The 18,853-nt window shown below is 45.6% G+C and overlaps 1 protein-coding gene across 3 annotated transcripts in view; it reads left to right on the top strand.

The window, feature by feature from the left end:
- The window catches only part of PI4KA (phosphatidylinositol 4-kinase alpha), a 171,623-nt gene that overhangs the window by 150,900 nt on the left and 1,870 nt on the right, over positions 1–18,853 (top strand). For all 3 annotated transcript variants that reach the window (XM_029619781.1, XM_029619780.1, XM_029619783.1), the window contains 7 exons: positions 6,456–6,562; positions 6,932–7,036; positions 15,806–15,931; positions 17,082–17,202; positions 17,649–17,808; positions 18,449–18,538; positions 18,730–18,813. In XM_029619781.1, the coding sequence (XP_029475641.1) occupies positions 6,456–6,562; positions 6,932–7,036; positions 15,806–15,931; positions 17,082–17,202; positions 17,649–17,808; positions 18,449–18,538; positions 18,730–18,813 (793 nt within the window). The remainder of the gene's footprint in view (positions 1–6,455; positions 6,563–6,931; positions 7,037–15,805; positions 15,932–17,081; positions 17,203–17,648; positions 17,809–18,448; positions 18,539–18,729; positions 18,814–18,853) is intronic.

Below are 18,853 nucleotides of genomic sequence, written 5' to 3'. Positions count from 1 at the left end.
CAGAGCAATGGATAGGCTTTATCCTTTGCCCAAAGACACTCTGGAGCTCTTGAAGGTGCCGAAGGTGGATGCATCAATCTCAGCAGTTACCAAGAGGACCACCAGTCTGGTAGCTGATGCAGCAGCTCTGAAGGATCTGTAGGACAGGAAGCTCAAGTTGCATCAAGAAGATTTTCAAAGTGTCAGCACTGGGCATCTGGGCGGCTGTCTGCAGCAGTTTTATGCTCCGGGCTAGTTAGCGATGGGTGTAGCAGTTGCAAGATAACAGGAATTTGATACCCCAGGAGTCTAAACAGGCGGAGTGATTGGAAGTGGCTGTTGCTTATAGGGCAGATGCTTTGTATATTCTCATTCGCACATCTTCTTGAACGATGATGTCTGCAGTCTCTGCTAGGAGACTTCTTTGGTTTTGGAACTGGTCAGTGGACGTTTCGTCAAAAGCTCAGCTGGGAACGTTGCCTTTTAAGGACATAATTCTGTTCGAAGAGGACTTGGAGCAGATGATAAAGCATCTGGAAGATAACAAGGTCCACGAGATACCGTAGGACACACACAAGAGGGTCCAAAGGTTTTCTCCCTGTGTGCTCTCGATTTCGGGGGCAAAGGCGTTTCTGCCAGAGCAGAGGTCGCAGTCTTGGAACCAGCCATTTTGTAGGCACAGAGTGAACCAAGATGGCTCCAGCCAAGGTGGTGGCGGAACTAAGCCTGCACAATGAGGCAAAGCCGGCCCACTCCTCAGTTCCAATCGTCGGGGGGGCGTTTGACTCAATTTTACAAGGGGTGGATCAAAATCATGTCAGACCAGTGGGTTCTAAGTGTGATAGGACAAAGCTACGCTTTATAATTTGCTCAGCCGCTCAGAAGCCTATTTATGGTGTCCCCCTTGTGCCTCGGAGGAAAAGAAGCCGATCGTTCAGCAGACCATACAGCAGCTGCAATTGTTGAGGGCCATTGTCCCTGTCCCCTGGGATGAGGAGGGCACGGGCGTTATTCAATTTGTTCTGTGGTGCCAAAAAAGGAAGGAACCTTTCATCAAATTCTGGATTTAAAGAAGGTGAATCTAGCTCTCAAATTTTCCCATTTCCAGGTGGAGACTGAGGTTTGTTATAGCAGCAGTGAGAAGTGTGGAGTTCTTGGCTTCCTTGGATCTGATGGAGGCATATCTGCACATAGGGATTCATCCAGATCATCAGCGGTACCTCCGGTTTATGATCCTGGGGAGGCATTTTCAATTCTGTGCTCTCCTATTCGGACTAGCAACAGCACCGAGGACCTTCACCAAGGTGATGGTGGTAGAGGCAGAAGCTCTCAGAAAGGAGGGCATGCTGGTCTACCCGTATCTGGATGACTGGCTCATCTGGGCGAAGTCGGAAAACCTTTGCCGTCGTGCGGTGGAAATGGTGTTGCAACGCCTAAGATCGTTAGGATGGATAGTCAATCTGTCCAAGAGCCACCTTTCACCTTCGCAGATGCTGGAGTTCGGATGCGTGCTTCGATACCTGAGTGGGGAAGGTCTTTCTCACAGAGGAGCGGATTGTCAAGCTGCAGGCTCAAGTTCAGAACCTGTTGGAGGCCTGATTGCCCAGGGTCTGGGATTACTTACAGGTCCTCTGTTCCATGGCCTCGAACTTGGAGCTGGTTCCGTGGGCGTTTGCTCATATGAGACCTCTACAGAAATCATTGCTATCCCACTGGGATCTTATTTCAGAGCAGTTTCATCTTCCGCTACCGCTTACATAGTTCGCCAGGTCTAGTCTTTCATGCTTCCTTGGCCACACGATGTTCTGATTTACATGTTTCCTCCATGGTGGGCAAGATTGTAAGGAGAATAGAGGTCCACCCAGGAAAGGTGATTCTTGTCACTCCAGAGTGGCCATGAAGGCCTTGGTTTGCGGATATGATCATTAGTCTGATCAATGTAGCAGTGGACGGCCCCATGATGCTTGGGCCATCTACCAAATCTTCTGCAGCAGGGTCCTATATTTTCAGATCAAGCAGATTGCTTTTGTCTGGCGGCTTGGCTTTTGAAAGGAGGCAATTAAGGAAGAAAGGATATCCAGAGGATGTTATTTCTACTCTATTGCAAGTTCGCAAGACCTCTATTTCCTTGGTGTATGTCTGGGTTCAGAGGGTTTTCGAGTCTTGGTGCATGGAGCAGGGGGTTGATACTCAGCGAGCTTCGGTGGTACAGATTCTGGCTTTTTTGCAGAGAGGCCTGACGAAAGGCTTGTCCTTTAGTTCCCTAAGGGTGCAGGTGTCGAGCTTGGGCTGCTTGCGGGGCAAGGTTCATGGACAACTCTGGCTGCGCATCCGGATGTGATATGTTTCCTCCAAGGGGTGAAGCATTTGTGTCCTTGAAGTCTTAACTTGGTCCTTAAGGGCATGTGTGAAGCACTGTTTGAGCCTCTTAGGAGGGCCACCATAAAGGATCTGACTTTGTTGAAGATGGTTTTCTTGGTGGCAATTTGTTCAGCCAGAAGGGTGCCAGAACTTCAAGCCCTGTCATATAGGGAACCCTTTTTTCAGATTCCAGAGTCTCTCTGAGGACTGTTCCATTTTTTCTGCCAAAGGTGGTTTCGGCATTCCACTTAAGTTAGTAGGTGGACCTTCCAGCTTTTCCAAATTTGGAGGTTGGTGCGCCTCATGGATGTCAGAATGGCTTTGTTGTGGTATCTAGCGGTCACTAACAGTTTCAGATTATCAAATCACCTTATGGAGTGGTGCGAAAAAGGGTCAAAAGGCATCAAAGACCACAATTGCGCATTAATTGAAGGAAGCTGTTGGTTCTGCATACATCTGTCATGGTCGTCCTATCCTGGAGGGGTTAAAGCCTCATTCTACTAGGTCCCAGGTGGCCTCCTGGGTAGAATGTCAGCTAGTGTCACTGCAAGAGATTTGCAGGATGGCTACTTGGAAGTCTTTGTATACCTTTACCAGACACTACCATTTGGATGTCCAGGCCTCAGATGTCGACAATTTTGGTGAAAGTGTACTTCAAGCAGGACTCTCGCAGACCTATCCCAGTTAGGGAAGCTTTGGTACATCCCAGGAGTCTGGACTGATCTGGGTACGTACAGGGAAAGGAAAATTGGTTCTTACCTGCTAATTTTCGTTCCTATAGTACCATAGATCAGTCCAGAGTCCCATCCTGTGGTGGAGAGGAGGATTGAAGAGTCCGCTCAGTCTGTTTACTATAATAATTTTGAAGAAATTTGAAGAATGGTGTAGGTTTCTCATTAGTCTTTTCAAGAAATGTTCCAAATTAGGTTATGAATCTTCCTTTTTCCTCTGCTCGTTCCGGGGCATATAATAGAGTTGATTTACTAGAAATTTTGTTAGATATTTTATGCTTGAGTAGTGAGTAATACTGAGGAGATGCAGGTGGCACACTGGGTTAAGAGGCAGTGCCTGCAAAATTTTCTCTGGGTCCATCTGCTGGAAGGGAGGCAAAACCCATGAGTCTGGACTGATCTGTGGTATTACAGGAATGAAAATTAACAGGTAAGAACCAATTTTCTTTTTCCTTTACTGAAGAAGGTGAAGAAATTCGTTGACCGGAAGTGGAATTCTCCAGAGGCAGGCCTGAAGGTAGCCAGGTCTATGGCTAAGTTATATCCCTTACCAGAGGAGACCTTGAAGCTTTGGATACTTCCGAAGGTAGATGCAGCAGTATTTGCGATGACAAAGAAGACCACCATTCCCACAGCAGGGTCAGCTGTGCTGAAGGATGTTCAGGATTGAAAGTTGGAGATCATATTAAAGAAACTGTTCGAGGTCTTGGCTTTGAGCCTTTGAGCTACAGTCTGTGCTAGCCTGATGCAGAGAGCTTATTTGGGCTGGGTGCAGAAGGTGTAGGAGAAGACATCAGAATCTTCGGCTGATTCCAATCAGGTGGCTCAGAAGCAGGCATAGCCTATGTGACAGATGCCCTGTATGACATGGTCCGGATGTTGACCAGGAATATGATTTCCGTGGTGGCAGCACAGAGACTCCTCTGGTTGTGGAATTGGGTGGCGGATGTGTGGTCTAAAGCGCAGCTAGGTAATCTTCCCTTTAAAGGATAGCTTTTGTTTGGGGAAGATTTGGAACAGCTAATGAAGTATTTGGGGGAGTTGAAAGGGAACAAATTGCCAGAGGATAAGATCAACAATAAGAACTTTCCGCTGCGTCCTTGCTTTTGAAAAATGAAGAGGCTTCGCTCCATTAGGAGTTCTCCTGCGTCTGCACAGAACCAAGGTTCAGGAAGGCAGTAGTCCTTTAAGGGTCATGTAGACCTTCCCAAGATAGTTCCGACCAGGGTGCTGGAGGAGGTAAGACCTCCAGATGAAGGTAGGCTGGTCCACTCTTCTCTAGAAGCAGTTGGAGGGGGAGTCTAGCCTTCTTTTACGAGGAGTGTATCAAGATCACCTCCAATCAATGGGTTCTGGAAGTGATAAGGGATGGCTATACCTTAGAATTTTCGCGCCCGATCAGAGAGCCTTATGTGGTGTGCTGTTGTGCTTCTCGTGCCAAGCAAGCGGCGGTGCGGAACACATTGCAGCACCCAGATGCCATTGTATGGTTCCCCTAAAGGAGCAAGGGTTAGGAAGATACTCAGTTTACTTCATGGTTCCCAAGAAGGAGGGCAGCTTTCGGCCCATTCTCAATCTGAAGATCAATGCAGCACTGTGGGTGCAGCGCTTTCATATGGAGACGCTGCAGACGGTGATAGCAGTGGTTCGCAAAGGAGAGTTTCTCCCATCATTGGATTTAATGGAGGCTTACCTGCACATTCCCATATGTTCTGACCATCAAAGATTTCTTCTCTTATGGTGCTAGGAGAACATTTCCAGTTTTGAATGCTTCCCTTTGGGTTAGCGACAGTGCCACAAACTTTCACAAAGGTGATGATTGTGGTGGCAGCGGCCCTCAGAAGGGAAAGGGTCCTGGTGCTTCCGTACCTGGACAACTGGCTCATCCGAGCAAAGTCAGAATTGGAGTGTCATCATTCGATTCAACACATCATGGAGCTCTTGAGGACTCTGGATTGGGTGATGAACCTGACAAGGAGTCACCTGGAGCCATCCCAGTTGTTAGAGTATCTGGGAGCGCATTTGGATACCCACTTAGGCAAGGTCTTCCTTACCTTGGAGAGGGTGATCAAGTTGCAGGCTCAAGTACTTTGACTGCTGCGTCTTTCGGTACCCAGAGTCTGGGATTATTTGCAGGTCGTGGGTTCTTTGGCTTCCACTCTGGAGTTGGTCCCGTGGGCATTTGCTCACATGCGTCCTCTCCGGAGGGGGCTTTTATCCTGTTGGAATCTGCTGTCGGAGGAGTTTTGGCTTCCCTTACCATTTCAGGGAGAGTCCAGGTCTAGTCTCTCGTGGTGTCTGTCATGTCCCAATTTGGAGAGAGGAGTGGAGCTGGAGGTAAAATCAAAATGGCACCTGTTACTTGTAGCTGTGCCACTAAAATTAGCCCCACAGCCCTCCTGAGTCTTGTGGCTGCTATCGCAGCTGTCTGTTGCCAGGCCTGCAAAAGATCGCGCTGACACCCACTCCCAGCACTGCTCGACGTATGTGCTTTTTATTTGGGTTTTGTTTTTTTTAAATAACTTTCCACAGACAAAACTGGCAAAATATGAAAGAAAGGCGGGGAGAGAGTAGAGAGAAGAAAGAAGGACCAGACAGAGAAGAGGACTATGCAGCAGGGCTGAGCCCAAGGCCTCCTTACCCTACCAGAACTCTTCTGCTGCCCAGAGGAGGGCTAGGGCCGCAGCCTTCACCTCACTTCTGTCCTTTTTTATTTTTGCTTGTCCCCTGAGATTGGTTGTCAGACACTCAACTGAGGGAGGGAGCTACTGCTTTCACCACAGGGCAAACAGGCCTGTTCAATCCAGGCAGGCCAAGATCCACAAGCATGGATACATGTCCACCACCTGCTGAAGACAGAGAAAAACTGGCTGGCTGGTGCCTGAGCAGAGCTATATGAGGGTGACATCAGTGAGTCTTTGTTCTCTGTCTCCACCACTGGTGTGGACTGGCTTGCCTTAATTTGAGGAAAGGAAATTATCCGATAAGAAGTAATTTCACTTTCTCTGTTGCCACTTGCTGGCAGGAAGATATAAACCCATGCATCTGGACTGGTCTAGCAGGATTCAAGGAAAGGAAATTAACAGATAAGACTAAATATCTCCATGTCGAGCAACCCAGTAAGAAATCAGTAGTAACATGTTTAACAAAGGTTTCAATAAACCCTTGAAGATATTCAGCATAAATAATGAAAAACAAATTGGGTATATTATATCACCTTCATTTTTGACTGTAGTTATCAGAAAATGTCCTCTCATTAGTAAGTTTGATACTGTGATATGCTGCTGAGCACCGCTGTGGCCTTTTCCTGCTGCAGTTGAAGTGGTTGTATGAAGCTGGCATCCGTTGGAAACTGTATTTCTCGATTTATGCTCCTATTTTCAGGGTTGCGCTGCCGTGCTGATTCCATTGATGAGGGTACAGAGATAGGGAATGATTGCAGGATCTGCTGGCAAGCAGCCATCTTTAAAGTGGGCGATGACTGCAGACAGGTAAAACATTTTCAGTAGCATTGGCAGTCCCTTCCCATGCTGTAGCAACAGGTACCTGAAGCTGACACTGATTAAGTTCAGAAGCTGTTAGCCAGATGGAAGGGTATATAGCCATCTTTGTAAATTCTGATATCATCTCCACCCATCCTCATTGAAGCCTTTATAAAACTCTTTAACATTTTACTTCTCTCGCTCAGCATGCTCCTTCCCGCAGGCTGATACCTTAGAACCTATAACAGTGGCATGCTCCAGACAGCCAAACTATTGGATCCCTCTTTGTAGCAGAAGTGGGTGATGAGAAAGTGAAGCCAAGTTCAGCTGTAACTTTTACAATCCTGGTGACAGTTATCCACTCTTTATCTGTAACAGGACATGCTCGCCTTGCAAATCATTGATCTCTTTAAGAACATTTTCCAGTTGGTGGGTCTGGACCTGTTTGTATTCCCATACAGAGTGGTTGCCACAGCCCCTGGGGTAAGTGACACAGCAGCATAGATAGCACTCTCTCTCTCTCTGTTTCTGTGTGTGTGTCTCTCACTTACCAACTCTGTTTTAGTTTTGGGAAGGATGGGTTTGGAGGGACTTTAACAGTTTTCAGCATTCTCAAGGGGATGGTGGTCTTAGAATAATTAGTAAGTTTATTAGGAAGTTGTCAGTTATAGCACATACAGAAAGAAAGGAAATATAGCAGAAGCTAGCAGCATGAATAAAATTGTCATGCCAATAACAAGGTAGTTTATTTTACAAATCTTTGTCCAGCTAACTTTTGGAGTTAGCCAGACAAGAAGTCAAGACTTGAATAGTTCCCCTCTGCCAGCCAGACAAATGTTATGCGCACACAATTTAGCAAGCTAAAAGGAGGTGGTGCTGGAGGCATTCTGGGGGTGGACTACATTTTGCCCAGTGCGCACAGATATTGAGTATTGTCTTGCTGAAGTTACATAAATAAGTCTGGTTGGGAAAAATACGTGTCCAAAAGTTATCCAGAGAGTTATGCATGTTACTTACCTGGGTATTTTTGGCATCAGACTTAGAGGAAATTCTGCTGAATATCCGGATAAAGTTATCTGGATAACTGACCCACTCACTGGCTGTCTGAATATTGACCTCAAAATTATCTGAGTTCTTTCTTTGTGCCCCACATTATATAGGATAAATTACAATGCACATATTATTTTATATACATGGTAGCCCATTAGCAATGCCCATATCCAGTGACATCACTACATTGATCTGATATTGATTGGAAATAGGTAAAATCATCTCACAGTGGTTAGCATGCGGTGCCACCTAATGCATACAAGCTCATGTAGATCCAGAGAAATTGTCCTCTAACCTTCCAGACCTTGGACAGCTAATTACTTTGAAAACATAATTTTTTGGTGCTTTTTTGCATATCTGTATATTGCTTCCCTGATTCTTTCTCTTGGTTCTTAATGAGAAGAGTTCAGTATCTTATAACTCCAGGATTTACTTCTACCAGCTAATTCTCCTTGGACAAGCACGCTAACAGCCATACAAGTGGGGAACGGTAGCCTCTGGCATAGAGTTTCGGGCATGCTCAGTATAGATGAGACTCAGAAAGTTCTTGAAGATTTTCTGAGCATGCCTGTGGTTTCCCGCTCAACTGCCAGTAGTAACAATCTCCTCGGTTTTATTTCGTCCGCCTTAGCAAACAGAAAGGTAATGCTCAACTCTTCAAACAATGTCATCTAAAAAAGGCCAGATTCCTTTTAAAGCTTGTGAGAAATGTTCTCGTAAAATGTCTATTAAGGACACACATTGAATCTGCTTTTGTTGCCTTGGAAGTAAGCATGTCTCCATGAAATGTAAGTCTTGTGGCAGTATGTCACCGAGAGTTAGAATTTACCGAGATCAAAACTGCAATACGAGCTATCTCACTCTGCTGATTATAAAAAGAAAAGTTAAAAATTGGGAAGTGGAAGGGGTTCTTTCTAGAAGTCATGTTCTTTTTCTCAAACATTTTTGTAAACTTTAGAGATATTGTACTTTAGAAATGCTGTTTTGAGGGTGCTGTTTATCTTCTGGTTTTGGACTGTTATATGTGTCTTCTGAAACAAATAAATATATTTAAAAAACAAAATTGCTGAGAAAAGCAGTTTCGCCTGAAAAACAGGGAAAAAAATCAAGATCTAAATAGCCGTCGCAATCTTCTTCCAATACCTCTCGTTCAAGGTTAGGAAGTAGAGGTCATTCCCCTAAGGGAAATAAAGACCGTAAGCGGCACAAAAGTTCACCCAGATCAGATGATTAGATTACATTGACAACATTCACATTCCAATTGTTCGGAAAGTAGATTGGCACAGAAATCACCTGCCCCGTCGCCAAAGAAATCGGCGCACAAGTCTCAACCAGCGCCAACTAAACATCGTCAGTTTTCGGTGCAGAGCAGAAGGTCTCGGAATGGATATTAGCACCATCTGAGGTGGTAAACGATGCAGACTCTGGCGCAGTCATCAACACCGACCTTGGCACGGATGTCAGCACCATCTGCATGGGACACGACACAAGGATCAGTGAAACCCTCAGCGCCGAGATCAGCCAAATTACAAAATTACAGCACCTCAGAATACACGGAGCTAAGCTCAGATGGAAATGAAGTGCAGGAACCTTCAGCACTGGTACTGAGCCCAATTTCTAAGCCAGGTTCATCAGATTCACTTGCCTCCATGCAATCAATTAAACAAAAATTATCTGATCCTGTCCCTTCAAAGAAGGCAGAAAGAAAGACTAAACATGTAATAACATTATCAGATTCAGACTCTGAGGACCAGCAGAAAAGCTCTCATCCTAATTCTTCAAAGACCCCATATGACTTAGAATAAGATTTGGAAGGTAGCATACTGTACCCTTCCCACAGAAAGAATCATGTTTTGTAAGAAAAATGTGGTCTGATATTTTTACATCGCTACATGAAAGACCCAAAACATGATACACATAAAATTAAAGAACCGCAGAAATAAAAACACATCAAAAACACAACAACCATACTGATTCTTCATCAGAAGAATCTCTATACATGGCTTCATCTACATTTACATTAGATTCCTTGGAATGTCCCATTCCAGGAGCCTCACCTGACCTATCATCAATTCCTTCACCAGACAATCCAAAAGGAAATTCCCTGGTGGAGGACAATTCCTATTCAACATTTATCAAGAAGATGGCCAAGACTAATAACTTTCCTGTCAAAAAAAAGCACTCCAGCAGCTATGGAGGAGGGAATCTTGCAATTTATTCAACCTAGATCTGTCAGCAAGACAAGTCCCTACATTGGATGCTTTTCTTAACCAAAACACAGATGCATCTGCACATAAACCAATTAGAAACATGGGCTGTTTACAATGCACTGCAAACATTCAAATCTCACATTGTCAGCTTGATGGTTCAGATTCAAGCTAACAACCAGGTCACCATGTTCTACATCAACAAACAATGGGGAACAGATTATTCAAACTCTGCAAACTTGCCTGTCAGATATGGGATGAAGAATCTATACTATGTTTAATAATAAATCCCAGGTGGTATACAAATATAGGGCGCTGTGGGATGCGGACTTTCCGGGTTGTTTGGAAGACAGTGATTGGGACACTATTTTCACTATGGCTGGCAAGTGTTCCATATCAGCGGGCTTACAAGAAAATTGCTATAAATTGCTATATAGATGGCATTATACACCCCTTGCGTTACACAGGTTTTATCCTCATCTTCCAGACAGCTGTTGGAGAGGTTGTGGTGATCAGGGTACCTATCTGCACATCTGGTGGTATTGTCCTCGCATACAGAGTTATTGGCAGGGGGTGATTCAGTGGATTTCCCAGCTCTTAAGTAAGCCTTGTGCAGCTCAACCCTGGCAAGTGTTACTAGGAGCGCCTATGAAAGAATATAATACACCCACACAGAAGTTGATTTTGCAAATCTTTATTGCGGCCCGGACAGAGCTGGCTATAAAATGGAAGCAAGTAACGATACCTACGCTTGCTGCAGTGCAACATCGCCTTTTCTCATTATACCAATTGAGTAGACTTACTGCTGTCCATCGGAATCATATCTCTTCCTTTCAGGCTATCTGGGGTCCATACCAAAAATGGATAGCTGATGATAATACCATTTCCAGTCCATAGATATGTAGCTATTATGCTAATCCACCACACAGGAGTATTAGTACTCGATTCTTATGCACCGTTTCTTAGTAGGTCACGATTGTAGCAAACCAGTGTGGGGTAGGGGAGGGGGTGGGTAAGGGGGGGTTGATAAGGTTTATCAGGTTATCACACTTCAGCATGTAATTTGATCTTTTGTTTGATGTTATTATTGAGATTATTCTAAAGTTATGAAGGCAATTTTTCTCCGGCATGGTTGCCTCTGTGATTGTCGTTTCTTCAATGTGCTGTATAATGGTGGCAATTTGTTGTTTACTTGTTTCTTGCATATTGCTGTAAGTTATGACTTGCCAATAAAAAAAGATTATACATAAAAAAGATATGGGATGAAGCAATTAAAACTCTCAGCAGTATACTTACTGGTGAAGGACAATATATTAGTGGACCGTCTAAGCAGACAGTTAAACCCACACAACTGGGAAATGGACAATCACATTCTACAATCGATCTTCAAAGTATGGAATACTCCCGAGATAGATCTATTTGCTGCGCCTCACAACAAAAAATTAAACAGGTTTTGCTCCAAGTTCTATTCATCTCAAGTTCTAGCTCAAGATGCATTTGCAATTCAGCGGTCTTATCGTTTTCTCTAAGCCTTCCCTCCAGTACCTCTAATTCCAAGAGTGATCTTGAAATTAAGAAACGATGGAGGAACAATGATTCTAATAGCTCCATTCTGGCCAAGGCAGCTGTGGTTCCCTTGGCTAAATCGACTATCAGTATCCAATCCAGCCCAGTTTTGCTGCCGATCATAGACAACCTAATTACCCAAAACAATGGTTCCACGATGCATCCAAACCTAGTATCATTAGAACTAACCGCATGGAAATTAGAAGTTCCTACGATTCACTAAATCTATCTCCTTGAATAGTTAATATAGTAACGGCTTCGCGGAAACCCTCTATGCAAAAGGCATACTCTAATAAGTGAAAATATTCTCCATTTGGTGTAAATCTCAAGATATTCAACCTGAGTCATGTTCCCTGGAACAACTATTAACCTACTTGCATCATTTAAGTGCAGAACATTTGTCAAGCTCCACTATCAAAGTACACCTAAGTGCCATAGCAGCTTATCACTTTTCAACTATCTCAAATCCAGTACCTCAAAACCCATTAGTACAATGTTTCATGAGGGGGGCTCCAGACTATAAATCCACTCTTAAGACCACTAATGCCTACATGGAATTTAACTTGCATACTAACAAAATTAACAGTACCTCCATTTGAATCACTTGTAACCTATTCCGCTTCAAATATTATCATGGAAACTTATGTTCCTTTTGGCCGTTACTGCCACTAGAAAGATAAGCGGACTTCAGGTATTAGTGACCTATTCCCCCTCCACAGTCTTCCATGAGGGTAGTTTATAAGAACATAAGAAAATGCCATACTGGGTCAGACCAAGGGTCCATCAAGCCCAGCATCCTGTTTCCAACAGTGGCCAATCCAGGCCATAAGAACCTGGCAAGTACCCAAAAACTAAGTCTATTCCATGTAACCATTGCTAATGGCAGTGGCTATTCTCTAAGGGGTAGATTTTAAAAGAAGCGCGATCAGCCTACTTTTGCTTGCGCATCAGACTCAAGCAAAAGTACGCTGGATTTTAGTAGATACGCGCGGAGCCGCGCGTATCCACTAAAATCCTGGATCGGCGCGCGCAAGGCTATCGATTTTGTATAGCCTGCGCGCGCCGAGCCGCGCTGCCTCCCCCCGTTCCCTCCAAGGCCGCTCCGAAATCGGAGCGGCCTCGGAGGGAACTTTCCTTTGCCCTCCCCTCACCTTACCCTCCCTTCCCCTACCTAACCCACCCACCCGGCCCTGTCTACACCCCCCCCTTACCTTTGTCGGGGGATTTACGCCTCCCGGAGGGAGACGTAAATCCCCGCGCGCCAGCGGGCCTGCTGCGCGCCGGGCCGCGACCTGGGGGCGGGTACGGAGGGCGCGGCCACGCCCCCGGACCGCCCCGGGCCGTAGCCACGCCCCCGTACCCGCCCCCAAAACGCTGCCGACACGCCCCCGAAACGCCGCGACGACCGGGCCCGCCCCCCGACACGCCCCCCTCCGAAAACCCCGGGACGTACGCGAGTCCCGGGGTCTGCGCGCGTCGGTAGGCCTATGTAAAATAGGCTTACCGGCGCGCAGGGCCCTGCTCGCGTAAATCCGGGCGGATTTACGCGAGCAGGGCTCTTAAAATCCGCCCCTAATTGAACTTAATAGCAGGTAATGGACTTCTCCTCCAAGAACTTATCCAATCCTTTTTTAAACACAGCTATACTAACTGCACGAACCACATTCTCTGGCAACAAATTCCAGAGTTTAATTGTGCGTTGAGTAAAAAAGAACTTTCTCCGATTAGTTTTAAATGTGCCCCATGCTAACTTCATGGAGTGTCCCCTAGTCTTTCTACTATCCGAAAGAGTAAATAATCGATTCACATCTACCCGTTCTAGACCTCTCATGATTTTAAACACCTCTATCATATCCCCCCTCAGTCGTCTCTTCTCCAAGCTGAAAAGTCCTAACCTCTTTAGTCTTTCCTCATAGGGGAGTTGTTCCATTCCCCTTATCATTTTGGTAGCCCTTCTCTGTACCTTCTCCATCGCAATTATATCTTTTTTTGAGATGCGGCGACCAGAATTGTACACAGTATTCAAGGTGCGGTCTCACCATGGAGCGATACAGAGGCATTATGACATTTTCCGTTTTATTCATCATTCCTTTTCTAATAATTTTATTCATCATTCCTTTTCTAATAATTTCTAATAATTCCCAACATTCTGTTTGCTTTTTTGACTGCCGCAGCACACTGAACCGACGATTTCAATGTGTTATCCACTATGACACCTAGATCTCTTTCTTGGGTTGTAGCACCTAATATGGAACCCAACATCGTGTAATTATAGCATGGGTTATATTTCCCTATATGCATCACCTTGCACTTATCCACATTAAATTTCATCTGCCATTTGGATGCCCAATTTTCCAGTCTCACAAGGTCTTCCTGCAATTTATCACAATCTGCTTGTGATTTAACTTGTGATTTAACTACTCTGAACAATTTTGTGTCATCTGCAAATTTGATTATCTCACTCGTCGTATTTCTTTCCAGATCATTTATAAATATATTGAACAGTAAGAACAAACCCTAAATTTCTTTCCAAGATTACCTCTGAGTTCCATCTTAATTAGCCTATAGAATTGCCTGTTTTCTTTCTGAAACCACAACAAAACAAAATGCAGCAATTGTACCACAAACTAGACTGCAGAAAGACTTTGCTCTTCTACTTGAACAGAACTCAAACATTTTGAAAATCAACTCAGCTCTTTGTCTCCTACGTTGATTTTTAAAAGGGTGAGAATGTATCCAAGCAGACAGTTTAAAATTGGTTAAAACAATGGATAAACTTGTGCTACACTCTAGAAAATAAGTCTAAACCAGAAAATATCAGACCTCATCAAATAAGGGCGGTCGCAACCACAACAGCCTTTCATGAGTCCGTTAACAGAGATATCGAATGCGGCACCGTGGTCAAGCACCAATATCTTTATCAAGCATTATTACTCGGACCGTTACCTCAGACCAAGCACGGAATTCGGAAAGACAGTAGAGGAAACTATAATTCATTAAAACAAGGTTATCAACTCTTTCCGCACAAGGTCTATGCATGCTAAGTACCAAGACGTTACTATCAAACTTTAGCATCCACAGCTTGGGCATCCCACTTGTGTGGCTGTTAATTTGTGTTTGTCCACGTAGAAAGCAAAGTTTCTTACGTGCAACAGATGTTCTCCGTGGATAGCACACAAACAGCCATACAATCCCTCCCTCCTCCCTGGAAAGAATTGAGAAATGCAAGATATTTCCAGAACTCTGTACTTAAAGCTATTGGAACTGAGGAGATTGTTGCTACTGGCAGTTGAGCGGGAAACTACACGCATGCTTAGAAAATCTTCAAGAACTTTCTGAACCTCATCTATATTGAGCATGCCCGAACTCTACACCAGAGGCCACACAAGTTCCTGACTTGTGTGGCTGTTTGCATGCTGTCTATGGAGAAACACCTGTTACAAGTAAGAAACTTCACTTTCTCATGCCTCCTGGCTCTCTCTTTCTCTGTAGTTTGCGAAGTTGACATGGGGTTCTGGAATCTTCCTCTGATTTACAAAGGCCTTTAACTGTGCTACATTGATCCAGTTTTGACTTGGCCTAAGAATTCATAGATTGCAGCTGTTGCTTTACAGCAAGGGAGACTCTTATCTGTCTATCCCTGCTGTGCTTCCCACCATTGGTACTGTACCCATCATTGCAATGTGCCCTCCCTTAGTTTTTGGGTACTTACCAGGTTCATATGGCCTGGATTGGCCACTGTTGGAATCAGAATGCTGGGCTTAATGGACCCTTGGTCTGACCCAGTATGGCATATCTTATGTTCTCCCATCACATATATGATGCAGTAAGAAGCAGATGATGCTGCTGCTGTTAACCCGGGCACCTCATTCTGGGCAGTCCAGAGGATTGGTGGGTTCTCAGATGTTGTAGGTAGAGGTTGCTGGGTTGTTTGGGATCTGTTTGTATTTTATGATTATTTTCTGGTATGGGAAAGGTGGGATAGTAAATAAAATATATAAACAAATCACTGGGACAACCTGACTGAAAAAATCACAACTACCTCGGATGAGCCTCTCCTCCTTTAAGAGAAAGGAGAAGGGGCCTCAAGCCAGGGGATGCTGTAGCTATTACTCCAGCTTTCTGCGTGCAGCACTAGGAGTTCTAGTGTTAAAGCAAGAGGAATTATATCAACATTTATATGGCATCCTAAACCAGGGCACTTATAACAGATTAGATATAGAAACAGTGAGTTCATGCTCCAGAGAGCTTACAATTTCAGTCGCTACCTGAGGCAGCAGGAAGTAAATGACAATCGGTGAGTGAAGGGAGGTCTCTGGTTCCCAGCCCCTAGGGGCATCCCCACCATAGTGCAGTACAGAGGGGGAGATTTCCGTATGTCTATGTTCCTTTAGCTAACCTTTCCTGTGGGTGCTTTTCTCTGTCCCAGTGTGGTGTCATTGAGTGTATTCCTGACTGCGCGTCCCGAGACCAGCTGGGCCGACAGACAGATTTCGGCATGTATGATTATTTCACCAGGCAATATGGAGATGAGTCTACCCTGGCCTTCCAAAAGGTAATATGCCAGCATCCCAGAGCAGCTCCCAACCTACAAAACAGAGGTGCCCATACCTGCCAGCTTACAGCCTGACACACAAAACGATGTCTGTAATGATTTTAGCTCATTAATGAGTCTGAAACAGACCCCTCTGTCCAACACCTTAATGGTGAGCGTGAGACAGGCCCCTCTGTCCAACACCTTGTTAATGGTGAGCGTGAGACAGGCCCCTCTGTCCAACACCTTAATGGTGAGCGGGAGACAGGCCCCTCTGTCCAACACCTTAATGGTGAGCGTGAGACAGGCCCCTCTGTCCAACACCTTGTTAATGGTGAGCGTGAGACAGGCCCCTCTGTCCAACACCTTGTTAATGGTGAGCGTGAGACAGGCCCCTTTGTCCAACACTTGTTAATGGTGAGCGTGAGACAGGCCCCTCTGTCCAACACTTTGTTAATGGTGAGCGTGAGACAGGCCCCTCTGTCCAACACTTTGTTAATGGTGAGCGTGAGACAGGCCCCTCTGTCCAACACTTTGTTAATGGTGAGCGTGAGACAGGCCCCTCTGTCCAACACCTTGTTAATGGTGAGCGTGAGACAGGCCCCTCTGTCCAACACCTTGTTCATGGTGAGCATGAGACAGGCCCCTCTGTCCAACACTTTGTTAATGGTGAGCGTGAGACAGGCCCCTCTGTCCAACACCTTGTTAATGGTGAGCGTGAGACAGGCCCCTCTGTCCAACACCTTGTTAATGGTGAGCGTGAGACAGGCCCCTCTGTCCAACACCTTGTTAATGGTGAGCGTGAGACAGGCCCCTCTGTCCAACACCTTGTTAATGGTGAGCGTGAGACAGGCCCCTCTGTCCAACACCTTGTTAATGGTGAGCGTGAGACAGGCCCCTCTGTCGAGCATCTTGTTAATGGGGAGTTGAAGACAGACCGTTCTTGTCTCACATCTTGTTAGCTACAAGTGTGATAAAGACACTCTGCTCCATACCTCGATAATGGTGACTCTTCTCTGCCACACATCTTGTTAACGGTGAGTCTCAGACAGGCCCCTTTTCTATACCTTGTTAGCTATAAATATGATACAGGCTGCTCTGTCCCACACATCTTCCTTATTATTTTTCACTCTTTTCTGTTTTTCTGAATGTTTTTGTTTTTCTCTTTTAGGCTCGGTATAATTTTATCCGTAGCATGGCTTCTTACAGTCTCCTGCTATTCCTGCTGCAGATCAAAGACAGACATAATGGCAACATCATGCTGGATAAGAAGGGTCATATCATCCACATTGGTCAGTTCTTTCATGGTTATACCCGCATGCCCCCAATGGACATCTCCCGTGATTCTCCTGCATTCCCAACAGCCAGCTGCTGTAATTCTCCCATACCCCAATTAACTCCCTCCCCCCGATGGCCAGCTCCCATGATTCCTCCATGCCTGAGACGGACAGCTCTCATGATTGCCCCACGCCCTAGCATGCCCAGGTGACTGTGATTGTCCCATGGCCCACCTTGGCCAGTTACCATGATTGCCCTGTACTGCCGACGGCCAGCTTTTGTGTCGCTCCTTGACAGCCAGCTCTCATGATTCCCCCATGCCCCTGCAGGCCAGCTTTTGTGTCGCTCCTTGACAGCCAGCTCTCATGATTCCCTCACACCCCCTGGAGGCCCCAAACCCTGATTCCCCCATGCCCCTGCAGGCCTGCTTTTCTGATTCCCTTGTGTTCTGTATCTGCAGATTTTGGCTTCATGTTTGAAAGTTCACCGGGCGGGAACTTGGGCTGGGAGCCAGATATTAAACTCACTGATGAGATGGTGATGATCATGGGTGGGAAGATGGAGGCCACGCCTTTCAGGTGGTTCATGGAGATGTGTGTGAGGGGCTACCTCGCTGTCAGGTAATAAATGCTCCTCCCCAGTGTCTATTTGTCATGTCCCAAGGATCCCATCACATCTCTCTCTCTCTCTCTCTCTCTCTCTCTCTGTGATTGTGTGTCTGCTTTATTTAATGCCATTTTGTGATGTGACAAGTTGTCCTCATTGCATTTGTAAAGGAAACAGAGGGCCTCCCATCCCTACACTGCTGATTAGCTCTCCTGTTCACTATCCTATCTCCTATCAGCTCCTGGAATCTCTGCAAAAGATATGAAAGGATCAGCTCGGCAGTCTGCTTCTTTAGATATAAAACGTTGCCTGTTTGTGGGAACAGTCTATGGGGTACATGTGATGCTTCCCTACTAAGTGAAAAATCAGAGGCCTTAGAAGTAACTGGTGAATGACTTACTGTGGTACCCAAGCTCTCTCTGCAATGGATGACTGTAGATGAGATCAGATGGATAGTACATGCAACAAACCCTCCACTAGTTAATATTGTCTCTCAGCACCCTGCTGCTGTCACTTTTCAGCTCTTCCAGGCAACAGAGATTGCCCTGGACCTGGAAAGTAGATTACAATGAGTCCTGGTGCTGCTGTCCTTGCTTCCCTAGGAAGTTCTGAATGCATGGGGGACACCCTGTTAATCTCCCATCCTTTCTGCAGGCCCTACATGGATGCTGTGGTCTCTCTGGTGACACTCATGCTGGATACAGGGCTGCCGTGCTTCCGGGGACAGACTATCAAACTCCTGAAGTAAGTTACCTGTCTGACTCCTCTAACCTAGGGTGCGCAGGGGTTGCTGTGAGTACACTTGTGAAGTGACACGCCATGTTTCTGGCTGTGCAAATAACGAGAGATGTTGCCTGAGGACATACAGATGCTCTGAGGCTTGCACATTTATTAGCTTGTCTTATAATCTACCTGGTTTCCTTTCTCTGCCACAGACACAGGTTCAGCCCTAATATGACTGAAAGGGAAGCTGCAAACTTCATCCTGAAAATCATTCAGAACTGCTTCCTCAGCAACAGGTCTAACAGTTTTACTTTTGTCTCATCTCTTACACCCCAA

This window comes from Rhinatrema bivittatum, chromosome 11 (assembly GCF_901001135.1).
Source record: "Rhinatrema bivittatum chromosome 11, aRhiBiv1.1, whole genome shotgun sequence".
Lineage (NCBI taxonomy): Eukaryota > Metazoa > Chordata > Amphibia > Gymnophiona > Rhinatrematidae > Rhinatrema > Rhinatrema bivittatum.
Note: the sequence above shows the minus strand (reverse complement) of the source record. Positions and strands in the feature narration are given on the sequence as shown.